General features: G+C 43.2%; 1 protein-coding gene across 2 annotated transcripts in view; it reads left to right on the top strand.

The window, feature by feature from the left end:
- The window catches only part of SORL1 (sortilin related receptor 1), a 170602-nt gene that overhangs the window by 117986 nt on the left and 38287 nt on the right, over positions 1-14329 (top strand). For both annotated transcript variants that reach the window (XM_037841759.1, XM_037841758.1), the window contains exons 27-32: positions 1629-1736; positions 3370-3501; positions 4156-4287; positions 4888-5022; positions 5845-6000; positions 7941-8087. In XM_037841759.1, coding sequence (XP_037697687.1) covers positions 1629-1736; positions 3370-3501; positions 4156-4287; positions 4888-5022; positions 5845-6000; positions 7941-8087 — 810 coding nt within the window. The remainder of the gene's footprint in view (positions 1-1628; positions 1737-3369; positions 3502-4155; positions 4288-4887; positions 5023-5844; positions 6001-7940; positions 8088-14329) is intronic.

Genomic DNA, 14329 nt, shown 5'->3' on the forward strand with positions numbered 1-14329 from the left:
TAGTCATTGTCTATATGTCATTGTATGTTCTCCTCCTTTCATGTCACAATATTAAATATAGATGTTTCCACAGATCTATGTATTTTTGTATTTGGCATTTTTATGGACGCTATATATTCATTTTATAGCAATATAACTTAGTTTTCTTGTTCACTCCCTGGTTGGGCATTTGAGTGTTTTTAGTTTTGTTCTGCTTTGCACAGTGAAACTATTCATGTCCTTGGAAACATTTCGAAGACTGGTTTTTCTCCTGAGATATTTCTTGGGCTCTGTTCGTCAATACTGAACTGCTGGGCCAAAGGTTCTGGTCAGTTTTTATGATTCTCATTTTTTCAAATTGCATTTCCAAGGGATTACACCAAATGTATCTCTACCGGTAATATATTCTATGCTTCCCCAAGTCTCCCTTGATATTATATTTTATTTTTCTAAAGTTCACTAATTTAATAGGTATCAGTTCACCTTGTGTAATTTTAATTATACTGTTTTTTAAACTTTTTATACGTGGTGACATTTAATGTTTCTACAAGAACCTCCAGTCATTTATGATTTCTCCTTCTGTTTGATTCCCTTTGACTAATTGCCTTGGAATGATGGTTTTTACAGGATTAAGACACATTTAGTTGCCTTATACCTGATCCTCATGGAACTGTTCTACCAAGAGTTGGGTTTGTGAAGGCTGTGCCTGCCCTGTGTGGGCTGGTTTTTAAGCCCTAGTATCTGGTTGTAATTCTCTGTTCAGTTGAAAGAATGATCTAGTGCTTAGAATTCTGAGCTAAGCCATCAAGAAACCTTAGTTCTAATTAAATTTCCCTAAGACCTTGTTGTAAAATGTCACTCTAACGTTTCTAGGACTTTCTTTCTCTGAAGGGACTTTGAGTTTAGAATTCTGGAAGAATTAAGGTGGTGATTGATGTAAAGTGCTTTAAAAAAGCAGAGAAGGTTTTCATAATCAGGATTCATGTCCTCATTTCTCTGTTCACTGAAGCTTTTCTTTTAAAAAGGAAATAGATATACTTAATTTTTTGAATGCGTAATACATTCACATGGTTCAAACCAGAAGAAATATAAAAAGATATTGGCAAAAAAATTTTCTCCCTATCTGCCCAGTTCCCTCTTAGGAAAGCCATAGTTGTGTATCCTTTCAGAGATGTTTTTTGTGCATATACAAGCATATCTAAATACACTGGTATTCTTCCATTTAACACAAATAGCATTATACCATGCATGCTGTTTTGTACCTTGTATTTTTCAATTAACCATAATATCCAGGACACTTTTTACCTAGAGCATCTTCAGTTTTTTTCCCAGCTGTCCAGCTGGCCAGAGTAGGTTAACTTACTGAACAATCCCGTTGATGGACACATACGCAGTTTTCAAGCTATTACAACCAGGGTAGCAACAAATAATCTTGTACCTACTTTATTTTCCACTTGTATAAGTAGAATACATTTCTAGAAATTGAATTGCTGGATCAAAGTATATATACATTTGTAATTTTGATAGCTATTGCCAAATTATTCTCCCCGGGCGTGGTCCAAATTTATTTCCCTCCCACCCCCCAGCAATGTACATGGGTGCCTGCCTGTCTCCTCACGGTCCTTCTCTCTCATTGGATTGCATTTCAGAGAAGAAGTGCAATGGGTTCCACTGCCCGAACGGCACCTGCATCCCTTCCAGCAAACACTGCGATGGTCTGCACGATTGTTCGGACGGCTCGGATGAGCAGCTCTGCGGTGAGTTCCCCCAAGGCCTGGGCAGGTTGAATGAACAGCATCTATGGCCTAAGTCCCTACATTTCCTCACCACCCACTTGTGGGTAGGTTTAGCTGTGCTGACCCCCAGGTGCTTGGCTAGGACTCATTGAGGCTGATTGTGGCGGACACAGTTGGGTAAAGGAGAAGAGTGGGAGGGCAGGGATGGGGTGATTGTGGAATTCCAGTTTATACTTTGGTGAGTGTTATTGTTTAGCTGCAATGTATTCAATGAATGGACTCATTGTTCTGAATTAGGCAATTGCTTCTCCTGCTTTATTGGTTTCATTGGTGTTGCTGATTATTGCTCAGGAAACCTTTTTTGGCCAGGTGACCCTGTTTATCCTTCTTTTTATTTGACCCGGAAAGATCGTCTTGGGTCAGTGGTTCTCAACCTTGCTTGTGCATTGGAATCTCCTGGGAAGCTTTAAAAAATCCTACTACCTGGATCTCACCCCTAGGAATTCTGATTTATTCAGTCTAGAGCATGTCCTGCTCATTGGGATTTTTTTAAAGTGTTCCCAGTAATTCTAATGCTCAGTCCAGGCTGAGAACCAATGTATCAGGGGCTGGCAAACTGGCATGAGGGCCACATCTGGTCCATCACCTGTTCATGTAAATAAAGCTTTAGTGGAACATAGTTTCGACCATTCATTTACATATTGTCTGCATTGGCTGCTTTTGTGCTGCAGTGTCAGAACTCAGTAGTTGCAAGAGAGACTGTGTATTAGTTTAAGAGAAATGGAACCAACAGGCTGTATATTTATGAAAAGATTTACTATAAGGAGTTTACTCATGTGACCATGGGGCTGGCAAGTCTGAATTCCATAGGGCAGTTGCAGGCTGGAAACTCCCAGTAAAGGTGAGGCTGTAGTTCTTAGTCCATATTCCCCAAGGGAGATTCCAGCGAAAGCCAAGGCTGAAGTTGAGGAGAACATTCTTCTTTGGACGTCTGAAATCCTCAGCTCTGGCGTTGAAGACCCCCACCTGATTGGATGGGGAGACTCCCCACATTGCTGAGGGCAGTCTTATTTGTTAATTGCAGATGCAGTCAACTGATTGTAGATGCAAATCCCATCTAGAAAATACCCTCACAGTGACACGCAAGCCAGTACTTAATCAAACAACTGAACGCCATAATCTGGCCAAGATGATACATGAAAGTAATCATCACAGACCATCTGGCCTACAAAACCCAAAGTGTTTACTCTCTGACCCTTTATAAAAAAGTTTGCCAACTTGGCTGTATTATAGAGTGTCTGTATTTTATTAATAGTGATTAAGATCAGGGACTTGGATGTCAGACAGCCCAGATTCCAGTTTTGTCTCCCCTTTATCACCGGTGGCCTCTTGGCACATTACTTAATGCAGCCAAACCTGTTTTTTTAAATCTTGAAAACAGGTGCAGTAACATCTCTTATAATGCTGTCTTGAGGGTTTAACGATGTATCTTGTGTCAAGTGATTCAGCTTGAGGCTGGGTACACAGCAAGTGCTCAATAAACGGTGGCTGCCGTTTGCCTGGATGCACAACTGAAAACCAGTCACCCAGGGCTGGAGAGTGTGCAGGCAGCCAGGGTGCTCATGGCCTTTTTTCCTCCTGGGGACCCTTCCAGAACCCCTCTGTACACACTTCATGGACTTTGTGTGCAAGAACCGCCAGCAGTGCCTGTTCCGTTCCATGGTGTGCGATGGGATCAACCAGTGTCGCGATGGATCCGATGAGGATGCTACCTTCGCGGGGTGCTGTAAGTGGGACAGGCAGAGAAGGGGATGAACAGCCCCTGGAGAAACCACAAGGGGGCTGGACCACTGTGGGGACGCATCTCCACTGAGTGTGCGGGTCTTGATTGAGTGTCCAGTCTTGCCTTTTCTTGGAAAGACCTACCTCTGTGGCTTAAGAATTAATGTTTTTGATTGTTTGTATGTGCGTTGAGGGGAGGATGAAGCATGGCGGAGAGCATGGCTCCATGGCATCTCAGCCGAGGCCTCCCTTGCCACTGTTCTGTTAAATAGCACTCCATAGTGCTCCCCACATTTGGCTTTTATGGTCCTCTCACTTTTGCCACTTGGCATACTCTCTTTTTCTGTCTGTTCCTCCACTAGAATGTAAGCTTCACGAGAGTAGGAGCTTTGTTTTATTCATTGCTATAGCCCCGTTTCTAGAAGAGTGAGTCCCCTGCATGCAGTTGGTACTCAATAAATATTTGTGAAATGGATTAATTAACCAAATACATGCCCTGTTAAGATCAGGCGTGTCTTTTGCTTTCGAGGAATCCTGAAGCTAGAAAATCTCTGGGAGAGGACACTTGCCCTTCCCTGTCATTTCTGAACAGCCCTGCTGTTTAGAAGTCTTCATGCAGAAATAATTTGGACTTTATGGATGTTTGTTCCTCATCTAGCCCAAGACCCCGAATTCCACAAGGTTTGTGATGAGTTCAGCTTCCAGTGTCAGAATGGAGTGTGCATCAGCTTGATTTGGAAATGCGATGGGACAGATGATTGCGGCGATTACTCCGATGAAGCCAACTGTGGTAAGAAGACTTTAAATCTGCATCATCTCATCCTTTATCTTCGACTTACAGCAGCCACCTGGGACGGAGGACGGACAGCTCACGTGCAGGCATTTGCTTCTTCTTGGCAGTGGTTGCCGCCAATTCTTGAATCCTCATGTGAGGAATTGAGTCTTGAAGCTGGAACTTGGCACATAATAGGTGCTGGGGAAATGTTTACTCCATTTCCTTTTCCTTCCCCAGTTGGAAAGATTGCATTATGTAAAAGGAATATGGTCGGTAAGCAATGATGGTGAATGTTTTGGAATGTTTCCCCGATAGCACAACGTAATAGAGTTGTCCTCACCATCAGGTTATCATCAGTAGTTAGGTTGTTCCTTGAGTCCAATGTCAGAAGTTTAGGTCAGAGAAACATGAATTGGGGACTCAGAAAATGGGGGTTTTGTTGAGATTGTGGATGAATTTTTTTCTGGCTCACTGGGTCTGAGAAGTTGACATCTCTCTCTGATGGAAGTGCAGGTTGCACTGGGGTTTGGGTGTAGACAGGGATGCCCATGGATTGGAGCTTTGTGATCACATCCGTGCGGGGAAAATGACTGATGTTGTGGTTGGTCTTCCCAGAAAACCCCACAGAAGTCCCAGCCTGTTCCCGCTATTTCCAGTTCCAGTGCGAGAACGGCCGCTGCATCCCCAGCAGGTGGAAATGTGACGGGGAGAATGACTGCCGGGACTGGTCCGATGAGAAGGACTGTGGAGGTGAGAGACGCTGGGGGTCGTGGCATCGGCCTCACGTCCCAGACCCACACCTTTTTGGACTGGATTTAATTTTATTTCTTTGGTACCTGAATTCTTCCTTTGTTTTTTTTTTTTTTTTGGGTGGGGAGCAACTCGGGGTTCATTTCCATTCCACCTCCCATTTGGAATCTCAGTGTGGTCAGTTTCTCCTGTTCCCAGAATTTTTCATGCCGTTTTTTGCAAGTCACAGTTAGAACTCTGTCTAGAACCTTCCTGCTCCAAGTGCTGTCCGGCAGTGCCTGCGTCTCCTGGGAGCTTATTAGAAATGCAGAATCTCAGGCCATTCCTCTTGAGTCAGATTCTGCATTTAACAAGATGCCCCAGTGATGCACCTGCAGGGCTGCATTTGGGAGGCACTGATGTGGAAAACATGCTGGTCCCTTTGCTTTCTGGTATTTTCATCTCAGACCAGGGCTTGGGGTAGCTGCAGTTGAGTTGGCCAGAATAATTTAGCCTCAGAAGGAATTCTCACACCTACCCTCAGCCCTTCCAAGTCCCTTGTTCCTTCTGTCTGCCCGCAGGAGCCTCTGCAGAAGCAAATTCATCTTGATATTAGCCTAAACCAAGTAGAAAGGCAAATCTGCCCCCTAATAGATTAAAGGGTATCATCTATTCTCAACCCCAATGTAAAGAATATTTAGATAAGCTGCCACTCCAACCCTACCATCCCTTGAATGGTGCAGTTGAAACAGACTTCTGCTGCAGATTTGAACGTACTATGGTCTGGGATCAAACTACTGTAACACTTTGTCTTTGGGTTTCCCTGCTTGATGTTTTCCTCAGATATACATATTCTTCCCTCCCCTACTCCTGGGCCTGTCACATGTCTGCCCAATTACTTCCGCTGCAGCAGTGGGGCCTGCGTGATGGACAGCTGGGTGTGCGATGGGTACCGAGATTGTACAGACGGCTCAGATGAGGAGGCCTGCCCCTCTCCCGGTGAGTCCTGGCCCCAACCCTTTCCCAGGGCACCTGCTGCTTATGGAGAAGACCTGGGTGTATGCCCTGGGCACGGGCTCAGTCCAGAAAGGGACACACACCTGTACTGCCCTCGGGAACTCTGCTCTGCCGCCAGCCTGCTCCTCACCGGCAGTGTACCTCCAGTGCCGGGAGCTTTTAAGGGCCTGGATCACAGGCCCATGGCAAGTTGGAACTGGAACATCTCATCTTCCTGGCAAAGACCAGCCACCCTGCTTTCTGCCACTGCTGCAGTTGAGCACCTTTGCTTCCTCCCCAGCAGGAAGTTACAGCCAGGGAGGATTTTGTGTGTACATTAAACTCTCAGAGGAGAAAGTGCAATTTTCCTGCTTGCTAGTTGAGTGGCCCGGTGCTGCTGAAAGAAGGGTAAGCACTGCCATCTAGTGGTTGGACACAGAGAGGCAAGGGAAGGTCTGTGTAGCAGCGGTATTCCTTGAGGCTGGGGTAGATCTGTAGGTCCGTTTTAGTCCATGCCCCAAACTGCAAGCAGAAGAGAAGGGAGGATACTGTGTCCCTTCCTATGCAGTATTCTATGTTTGAACTCAGTTATAGTAAGAGAATAGATAGTTGTTTGCTGTGATTTGCATAGTCCTTTTCCTAGCACACTTCTAGGTTAATAGTCTGATTTTTCCTCCTTTAATTGATTTTTTCATCCAGTTGGTTCCCTGTTTAAAGCCATCAGTGGTATCCTCTTGTCCAGAAGACCACATCTTGACCCTTGATTCCTGTTTTCAAGCCTTGCGTGAGATGACCTCTCCTACCCTCCCATCATTATTTCTTCTTCTTCTTTTTATTTTTTGAACTTGATTTTTTTAGTTGCTATTGTGAATGGATTTTTTTTTTATTGCTAGTGTATAGGAACATTGCTGACTTAAGTGTATTAAACTTACATCCTGCCACTCTGCTGAATTTTTTTATTAGCTCAGGTAGCTTTGTTGTCAAATTTTCAGGATTTTCCAAATATAAGATCGTATCACCTGCAAATAATGACAGTTTTACTTCTTCCTTTCCAGTTTGGGTACCTTTTAATTCTTATCTCGGCCCATCTGGACTTGTCACAGCCCTGGGCAGACTGGTCTCTTTTTTGCCTGTGCCCCTTCATCAGGGTTTTTAACCCTTATCAGAAACTCTTCTCTTCAACCTTTTCCTGAATTTCCCTGTCTGTGACACCCACCATCTGTCAGCCCAAACAGCAGCATGGCTTTTGTAGCTATCAAAGACTTTGAGATATCAAAATTCCTCAAACTGTGACACAAAACCACCCTTAATGGAATCACTTGATGTTTATCAAAAATGCAGAATCAGAATTTCTCGGTGGAGCCCAGGAGTTCCCCTATGATTCTTGGATTCACTGAAGTTTGAGGTTCCTGCTTTAAACAAGTGGGGACATGATTATCCCTCTAAAATCTCGCTTCCGTGGTCTTTCACTGACTGCTTTAACTGATGTTAGTCTCTTTTCCGGTCTCATGGAACTTACCTAGTGTTTTTTTTTGATTCTTAATTATGATCTGCCATATATTGCTTCTTGATTATTATTTTTTTTCTTTCCATTTCAGTTGTGTGGATCTCGTGTTTTGGGATCATGCTACATACCACTTTGGAATCCCCCACTGTGCCTATCACAATAATAGGCAACTAATAGGCATCCCTTAAATGCTTCTTGAGTTTAAATGAATTGTAAACAGCACAAAACCTTTTGTTTTCTCTCCTTTCCCCCACAAGGCCCACTTATCTATTTAATAACTTAATTATCTTTCTCTCAAAATTGTTTTTGACTATGAGAGCTTATAAATGATCCCTTCATCATTCCCAAAGCACTATAATCAGTACATTGAATTGGTTTTGGAAGCTTCCGAGCCTCTTCAGTACTAAAAAGTGAATTTTAAAAATCTCTTTCCTAGCAAATGCCACGACCACCTCCTCCACCCGGCTTGGGCGATGTGACCGATTTGAGTTTGAGTGTCAGCAGCCCAAGAAGTGTATCCCCAACTGGAAGCGCTGTGACGGTCACCGAGACTGCCAGGACGGGCAGGATGAGGACAACTGCCGTGAGTACTTGAGGAGCACTTGACCCCCGGGTGGATTTTCAGAGATGTGATGTCTCAAGGCTCATGCTTCAGTTCCAGACCCGCACACTCAGGTGTGTGAGTCTGTACACTCAGGTGTGACCATGTGTTTTTACTAGACTCACACGGGAGCTATGCCACTTGGATCCATTTCATTGTGATAGTCACATTCCTTTTAAGAAGTTGGCTGGGTGTTAAATACCAAGAACATTTCCAACTAAAATACTCACCGAGTGAGGAAAATATCGTGTGAAATTCTGTGCTTGTTCTCCTGGAAGTATTTAGTGAGCATCTACTGGGTGTAGAGGCTGTAATATTGAAGGGATTGCTTCCAGCACTCCAGTAAGAATTTCGGTCTCAGCCCTTAGGGTGATTCCTGTTGATAGGATGGAATTCACACTCTTAAAACACATGGAGACTAGTGGTGAGGCATCTGAGCCAAGCGTGAAGTGAGGCGTGCGTTGTATATGTGCCAGGAATGGGCAGTTGTGACACATAGTGCACCCCATTCCTGGTGCCTGCTCCTCGGGTGGACCCAGGGAGGGTCCTAGCAGTAGGAGTGTGCTGCAGTGTGATGGTGGGGGATACAGGCTCCTGCAAGACTGAACCACCGAATGACTCTTGAGGCAGGGAGTGACAGCAGATGACCTACAGGGTGGAACACAAGGCATGTGTGTTGCCCTTACACAGACCAGCCAGCATTTTTGGTCCCTGGCTGCAGGCTGACTCCACCCTGGCCTGGTGGGTCCTGCTCTGATGTGCCTGGGAGGCTGTGGCTGGCACAGGGCTGACCCAGGGCTGACCCAGCACCGTCACCATCAGAGTGGACTGTGGCTGTCGAGGAGGGGTCCCCTGCTTCAGGGACTCCCCTCCATGCAATTATCTCCTGATGATTCGTTCAACTCCATAAAGCAGATGGCACGTGTTCTAGCCAATTAACCCTTTATTGCCAAGACAAGTGTTTCTTGCATGCTGATCTGATTTCCGTCCTGGTGATGGTGGAGAAGAGTGGCAACATCCCTTTCCTCTCTGCTGAGAGCCTCACTCCAGCCCTAACCCCAGGCAGCACACACCTCTGTTCCTCCTCTTTGATCCCTGTCCTGGCCCCAGTTGGTTCTCTTAGAATAAAGTCTCTCCCAAGCGGATGGGAAACTGAGCGTCCATTGGAACTCCAAGAATCTTACAGAGATGACATGGGATCTCAGGCAGACAGGGTCAGTGATTCCTCAGTTCTTCTAATTCAGGAGTTTTGACATTTATGTGACTTAGAAGGATCACATGGGAAAGTGCTTATAAGAAATATAAACCTGGGGGCTTCATCTCAGAGCAGTTGAATCAGAGGGAGGGGGTGCTTGGGAATCCATAATTCTTAGAAGTGTCCTGGCTAATTCTTAGGATCAGGCAAGTTTGGGAAATATGGCTCTGTCCTACATGTTTCCTCAGGAGGCTGAGGGAGGAAGGAAGAGCTGATAGGCTGTGTCTTGTTCTGAGTCTGTCGTGTGGTTCTCCATGAGGTTCCTGGCTGGGCTGTTCCTGGAGAGACTTGGTTAAGGGGAAAGGGTATGTGTCCAACAACGTCTCCGGTCTGGTTGAACTAATATGCATTGATCATGCATGATATGAGGCAGATCAGGTTGCTGGAGATAGAGATTCTAGTGGGAGGACTGAGTTAGTTGGTATGGTACAGTATGGTATAGGCAATACGAGAAGTACATCCAGGAAACTGCAGACATTTAGAGGTGGACAGGCCCAACGTTCTGGAGACGTGGGAACTGGTGCTCAGCAAAGGCGACAGAGCTGCTGACTCTTGGTAGGTTTTTTGTTTTGTTTTGTTTTTTAAATACAGTTTTATCGCAGTGTATTCATATAGCATAGACATATTCCAAAGTATACAGTCACTGGTTCACAGTATCATCACATAGTTGTGCATACAGTCCCATGATCAAATTTAGAACATTTTCATTACTCCAGAGAAGAAATAAAAAGAAAAAAGAAAACCTTAATCCTCCCATACTCCTTAATCCCCCACATGATTGACCCATACTGTTGGTGTACATTTGTTACTGTTGATGAAAGAGTATTAAAATATTAGTTAACTGCAGTCCATAGTTTGCAATAGGTACATTTTTTTTCAATATACCCCTCTATTATTAACTCCTTATAATAGTGTTGTACATCTACTCTAGTTCATGAAAGAACTTTTTTCTGTTTGTACAGTTAATCATGGGCATTGTCCACCATAAGAGTCACTCACTGTTATGCATTCCCATGTTTTAACCTCCAGTTTTCCTTCTGATGACATACATGACTGTAAACTTCCCCTTTCCACCACACTCACATACCACTCAGCACTGTTAGTTATTCTCATGATAATGTGCTCTGGAAGGGTTTTAATGGAGAATGGTAGGGCAACTGGGAGATGATGGGCATCCTAGGCATGAGGAAACAGCTTGCACAAAGGCTCAGAGGCATAAGACAACTCTGCAGAGTGGCCATGGATAGGGAAGAGAGTGTGTGCAGAGAGGTGTGCAGGGGGCTTGTGTAGGGCCACCATACTTGGACTTTATCCTCCTGGTCAAGGGGAGCCATTGAAGGGTTTTAGGGAGAGGGGCTTTTTATGTTTTTGATCACTTGGACTTCTTCATGGGGGATGGGTTGGAGGAGGAGGAGGGGAGCTTGGGGGCCAGGTGTCAGGAGACTCTGGTGGTAGGAGTGGAGGGAATAAGGGAAGAAGGGCCACGTGGTATTTTGGAGGTAATGTTAACAGCATCCAGTGGTTCATTGGCTATGGGAGTCAGAAAGAGAGTGGAGGTTTGTCCTCTTGATGACTGGGTGAATGAATGCCAGTGTGGCTGGCTAGGGTGTGGGGTGCTGAGGGGAGGATTTGCAGGTTTCATTAGGTGATTGGGTGAGGCCAGGGACAATCATGGGTTCATTCATCAGCATGGTGAGAGACTTAGAGTTCTCCAGGGAAACAGAGCTGACAGGAAAGATAAAAAATAATATATATGTATATGTACACGTACATGTATGTATATAGATATGATGAAATTTGTTATAGGAACTAGCTCACACAACCCTGGGGATTGGCAACTCTGAATTCAGTAGGCCGCAAGTTGGGAACTCTGATGAATTCCCCAAGGGAAGCTGGCTGCCCCAAGTAGAGATAGAAGTTCTTTGACTGCTAAAATCACCAGTTTCCCTTTGAGGTCTTCAGCTGCTTCGATGAGACTCCTCTCTTTGCTGAAGGCTACCTCTGTTCATGTAGAGGTGCAATCAAGGGACTGATGGTTTAAATCTGCAACATATCCTTACAGTAATATTCAGGCCAGGGCTTGCTTGACCAAACGACTGGACACCATAACCTGGCCAAGTTGACACATGAACTTAACCATAAGGTAGTGTGAGGCAGCCGGGTAGAAAGTTAGAAGGCTAGATCAGGCACTGTAGGACGCATTTTCTTCCTTTTCTCTTCACAAACTTACTTTCCTTGTTGTTGATCTTCACCACTTACATCTTTAATGAGTCCTTGCCAGTTTTCACACTTCATTGTTCTCTCTGTGTATAGTTATGGACTTTGGGTGACAAATTTCATTAGGGCTGTTATGCTCTGACTCGAGAGAGAAATCATCTTGGCCAAGACCGTAACTTGAGGATTGAAAGCCATGTATTTCCACAAGGTAGAGGTTTTTTGTTCTAACGTTTGCTGGGATTCCTTTCATCTCCTCCACCGTCAGTGCTGCTTTTGTTTTGGCCGTGGGAAGGATCTTTTCCTTGTCTAGAAGTTAGGGAATTTGATAAGTTGTTGCTTTGGGATCTTTGTTCAAGAAATACCCCTTTCAGTCTTTGAGTCTTTTTGCTTTTTCAGTTTCTAAGCTAAAGTGTTTTTGGGTTTATTTTGTTTGCTTGTTTTTCCATTTAGGAACACTAAACTCACTGTCCAAAATCAGGAATTGAATAGATTTAATTTTGGGGGGAGTCAATCCCTCTGTATTTTGTATATGTGCTACTTGTTATCTGGAACATACCAAAACGATTCAGATAAGTTGCTATGTCTTGATTCTTATATTTGCCATCCTTATAAATAAATAAAACAAATTCAGATAGGAATCTTTTTTGTTTCCTTGGCTAATATTTCCATATTACATCCCTTTCTCACATCTTTGTCACTTCTATAATTTGCAGGATTAAGCTTTTCATTTATCTTCAAAATTACTGAAGGTTTTGCTCCCACTCTTACTGTGGTTTGGATTGGCAGGTGGCGTTTGTCTTCAATATCATTAATTCTTTGACTGTGTCAATTTCTTTTTCAAGTTCTTCAGTGTTTAGCAGGGTGCTGTAGCCTTCTTATCCCATTGCATTGTGTATTTCCTTCATTGTTATGTCACCTGCTTTCTTTCTCTTTTTGGCTATTGTTTAGTTTTTGATATTTTTCTTTTTCCTTCATCGTAAGTGATCTTCTCCAGGTTGCTTCTGCTTTGCTCTTTATATAAGCTGTTGTAACATTTTTGGATGCTTTTTAAGTGGCCTTCTCATGTTTAAAATGCCATTAATGACTTGGATGAAAACTTGGAAGGCAAGGATGAAACCTAGTCACATCTGCTAATAATACAAAGCAGGTGAGAGAACGGATTACATTGTGGATAAAATAATCAGGATTAACAAAGGGGAAACTAACATTTGTTGATGGGCCTTAAAATGCCATTAGTATTTCAGGCACATAACATATACATGTCGTGGTAATTGTCATAGTTAACCTTTGGACTTTGGTATTATCTCTGTTTCAGAGATAGGAAAATTAAGGTTCAAAGAGGATTGCCTAGTCAGCAACAGACTGGGATATTTATTTAACCTCTTATACAAAGCTGGAGTCCCTCCGTTATGCAATCTTGAAAGATCTTACCAGAGTGGAATATGCCAAAACCAACACAGAGCAATTAAATAGGTGTTAGTGTAAAATTCTACGCTTATTTTCATAGAATCAAAAAAGGGGACCTTGGGGGCATTCAAATAACAGCAAGGTGACTCCCAAACTTGCCAAAATAACAGTAGGAACATCTGAACCCAAAAAGCTACTGCACACAAAGATGAATGTTAAAAAAAAATAGCACAGTGGAAATGAGTTTATCACCAATAGGACCTCTCTCCCCAGTGGTATTAATTTATTAATTAATATTTCTTGTCTTTTTTTTTCAGCTTCTTTCAGATCTGTCTTATTCACAAGGATTTTGCTTGGTTAAGGGGCTTAAAATCAAGATGTGCTATATCCACAATTTTCCCCAATCCTTTAATCTGATAGCCCTATCAAAAAAGGAAATGAGATTATTGTGACATGATTCTTTTTAGAGAAGCTGGTCCCTGATGCCCACTACATTCTGTTCTAAGTGCCCTTTAACTGTCTGTTTAATAATCAGCTTAAGAATTTTTAAAGATTAATGATAAGCTTATTCTAAAATCCATGTTTTCCTGCTTTTAAAATATTGATACATGTTTCTGAAAGTCACATGGTTTGAAAGAAACTTTGAGCATCTTCCAACTTTGCTACTCAGCTAATATTTGTGTATATTATACCATATTCTTACTGAGTGGACTACTTCCTGTGATGGGGATCTTAGTCTTTTTTCAAAACAATCCCCTACTGAGCAGAAAGGCCCTGCCTGACTCTCCTGTATAAAATGGCATGTTTCCCATCCCTCTCTTACCATACTTTAGGTTCCATTGTAGTTCTTATCACTATCTGAAATTATACATGCCTATGTTTGTTTGCTGACTCTTAAGCTCTGTGAGAGCAGGTCCCTTGTTTTGCACATCCCCATATTCTCAGAATTTGGAGCAGAACCTGACTGATAGTAGGTCCTCAGTAATTGTTTATTGGATAGATGGATGGATGGGTGAATGAATGGATGAGTGGATAGACAGATGGATGGACCAATGGATGGATGAATGAATTCTATCTTGGGCAAAGGAGACCATTACGGTAGTGGTTCCTAAACCTTTTTTTAATTGGCTGAGTGCATTTTTATATGTAACAAAGCACCCCCCGCTCCTCCCCAAAGCAAACTAATTTCAGATTAACAGAGATGGGGGGTTAGTTTGTAAAAAGTTTCACAAGTGACTTTGATATTTCCCTTCTCCCCATTGAGAGTTACTGTGTTAGAGAGCTGTTTATTTAAAAAAAAAGAAGTCTGTATCTCCGTCTTAGAAACTCATGCAGTCTTAATTTT

Source organism: Choloepus didactylus, chromosome 6, assembly GCF_015220235.1.
Source record: "Choloepus didactylus isolate mChoDid1 chromosome 6, mChoDid1.pri, whole genome shotgun sequence".
Taxonomy (NCBI): domain Eukaryota; kingdom Metazoa; phylum Chordata; class Mammalia; order Pilosa; family Megalonychidae; genus Choloepus; species Choloepus didactylus.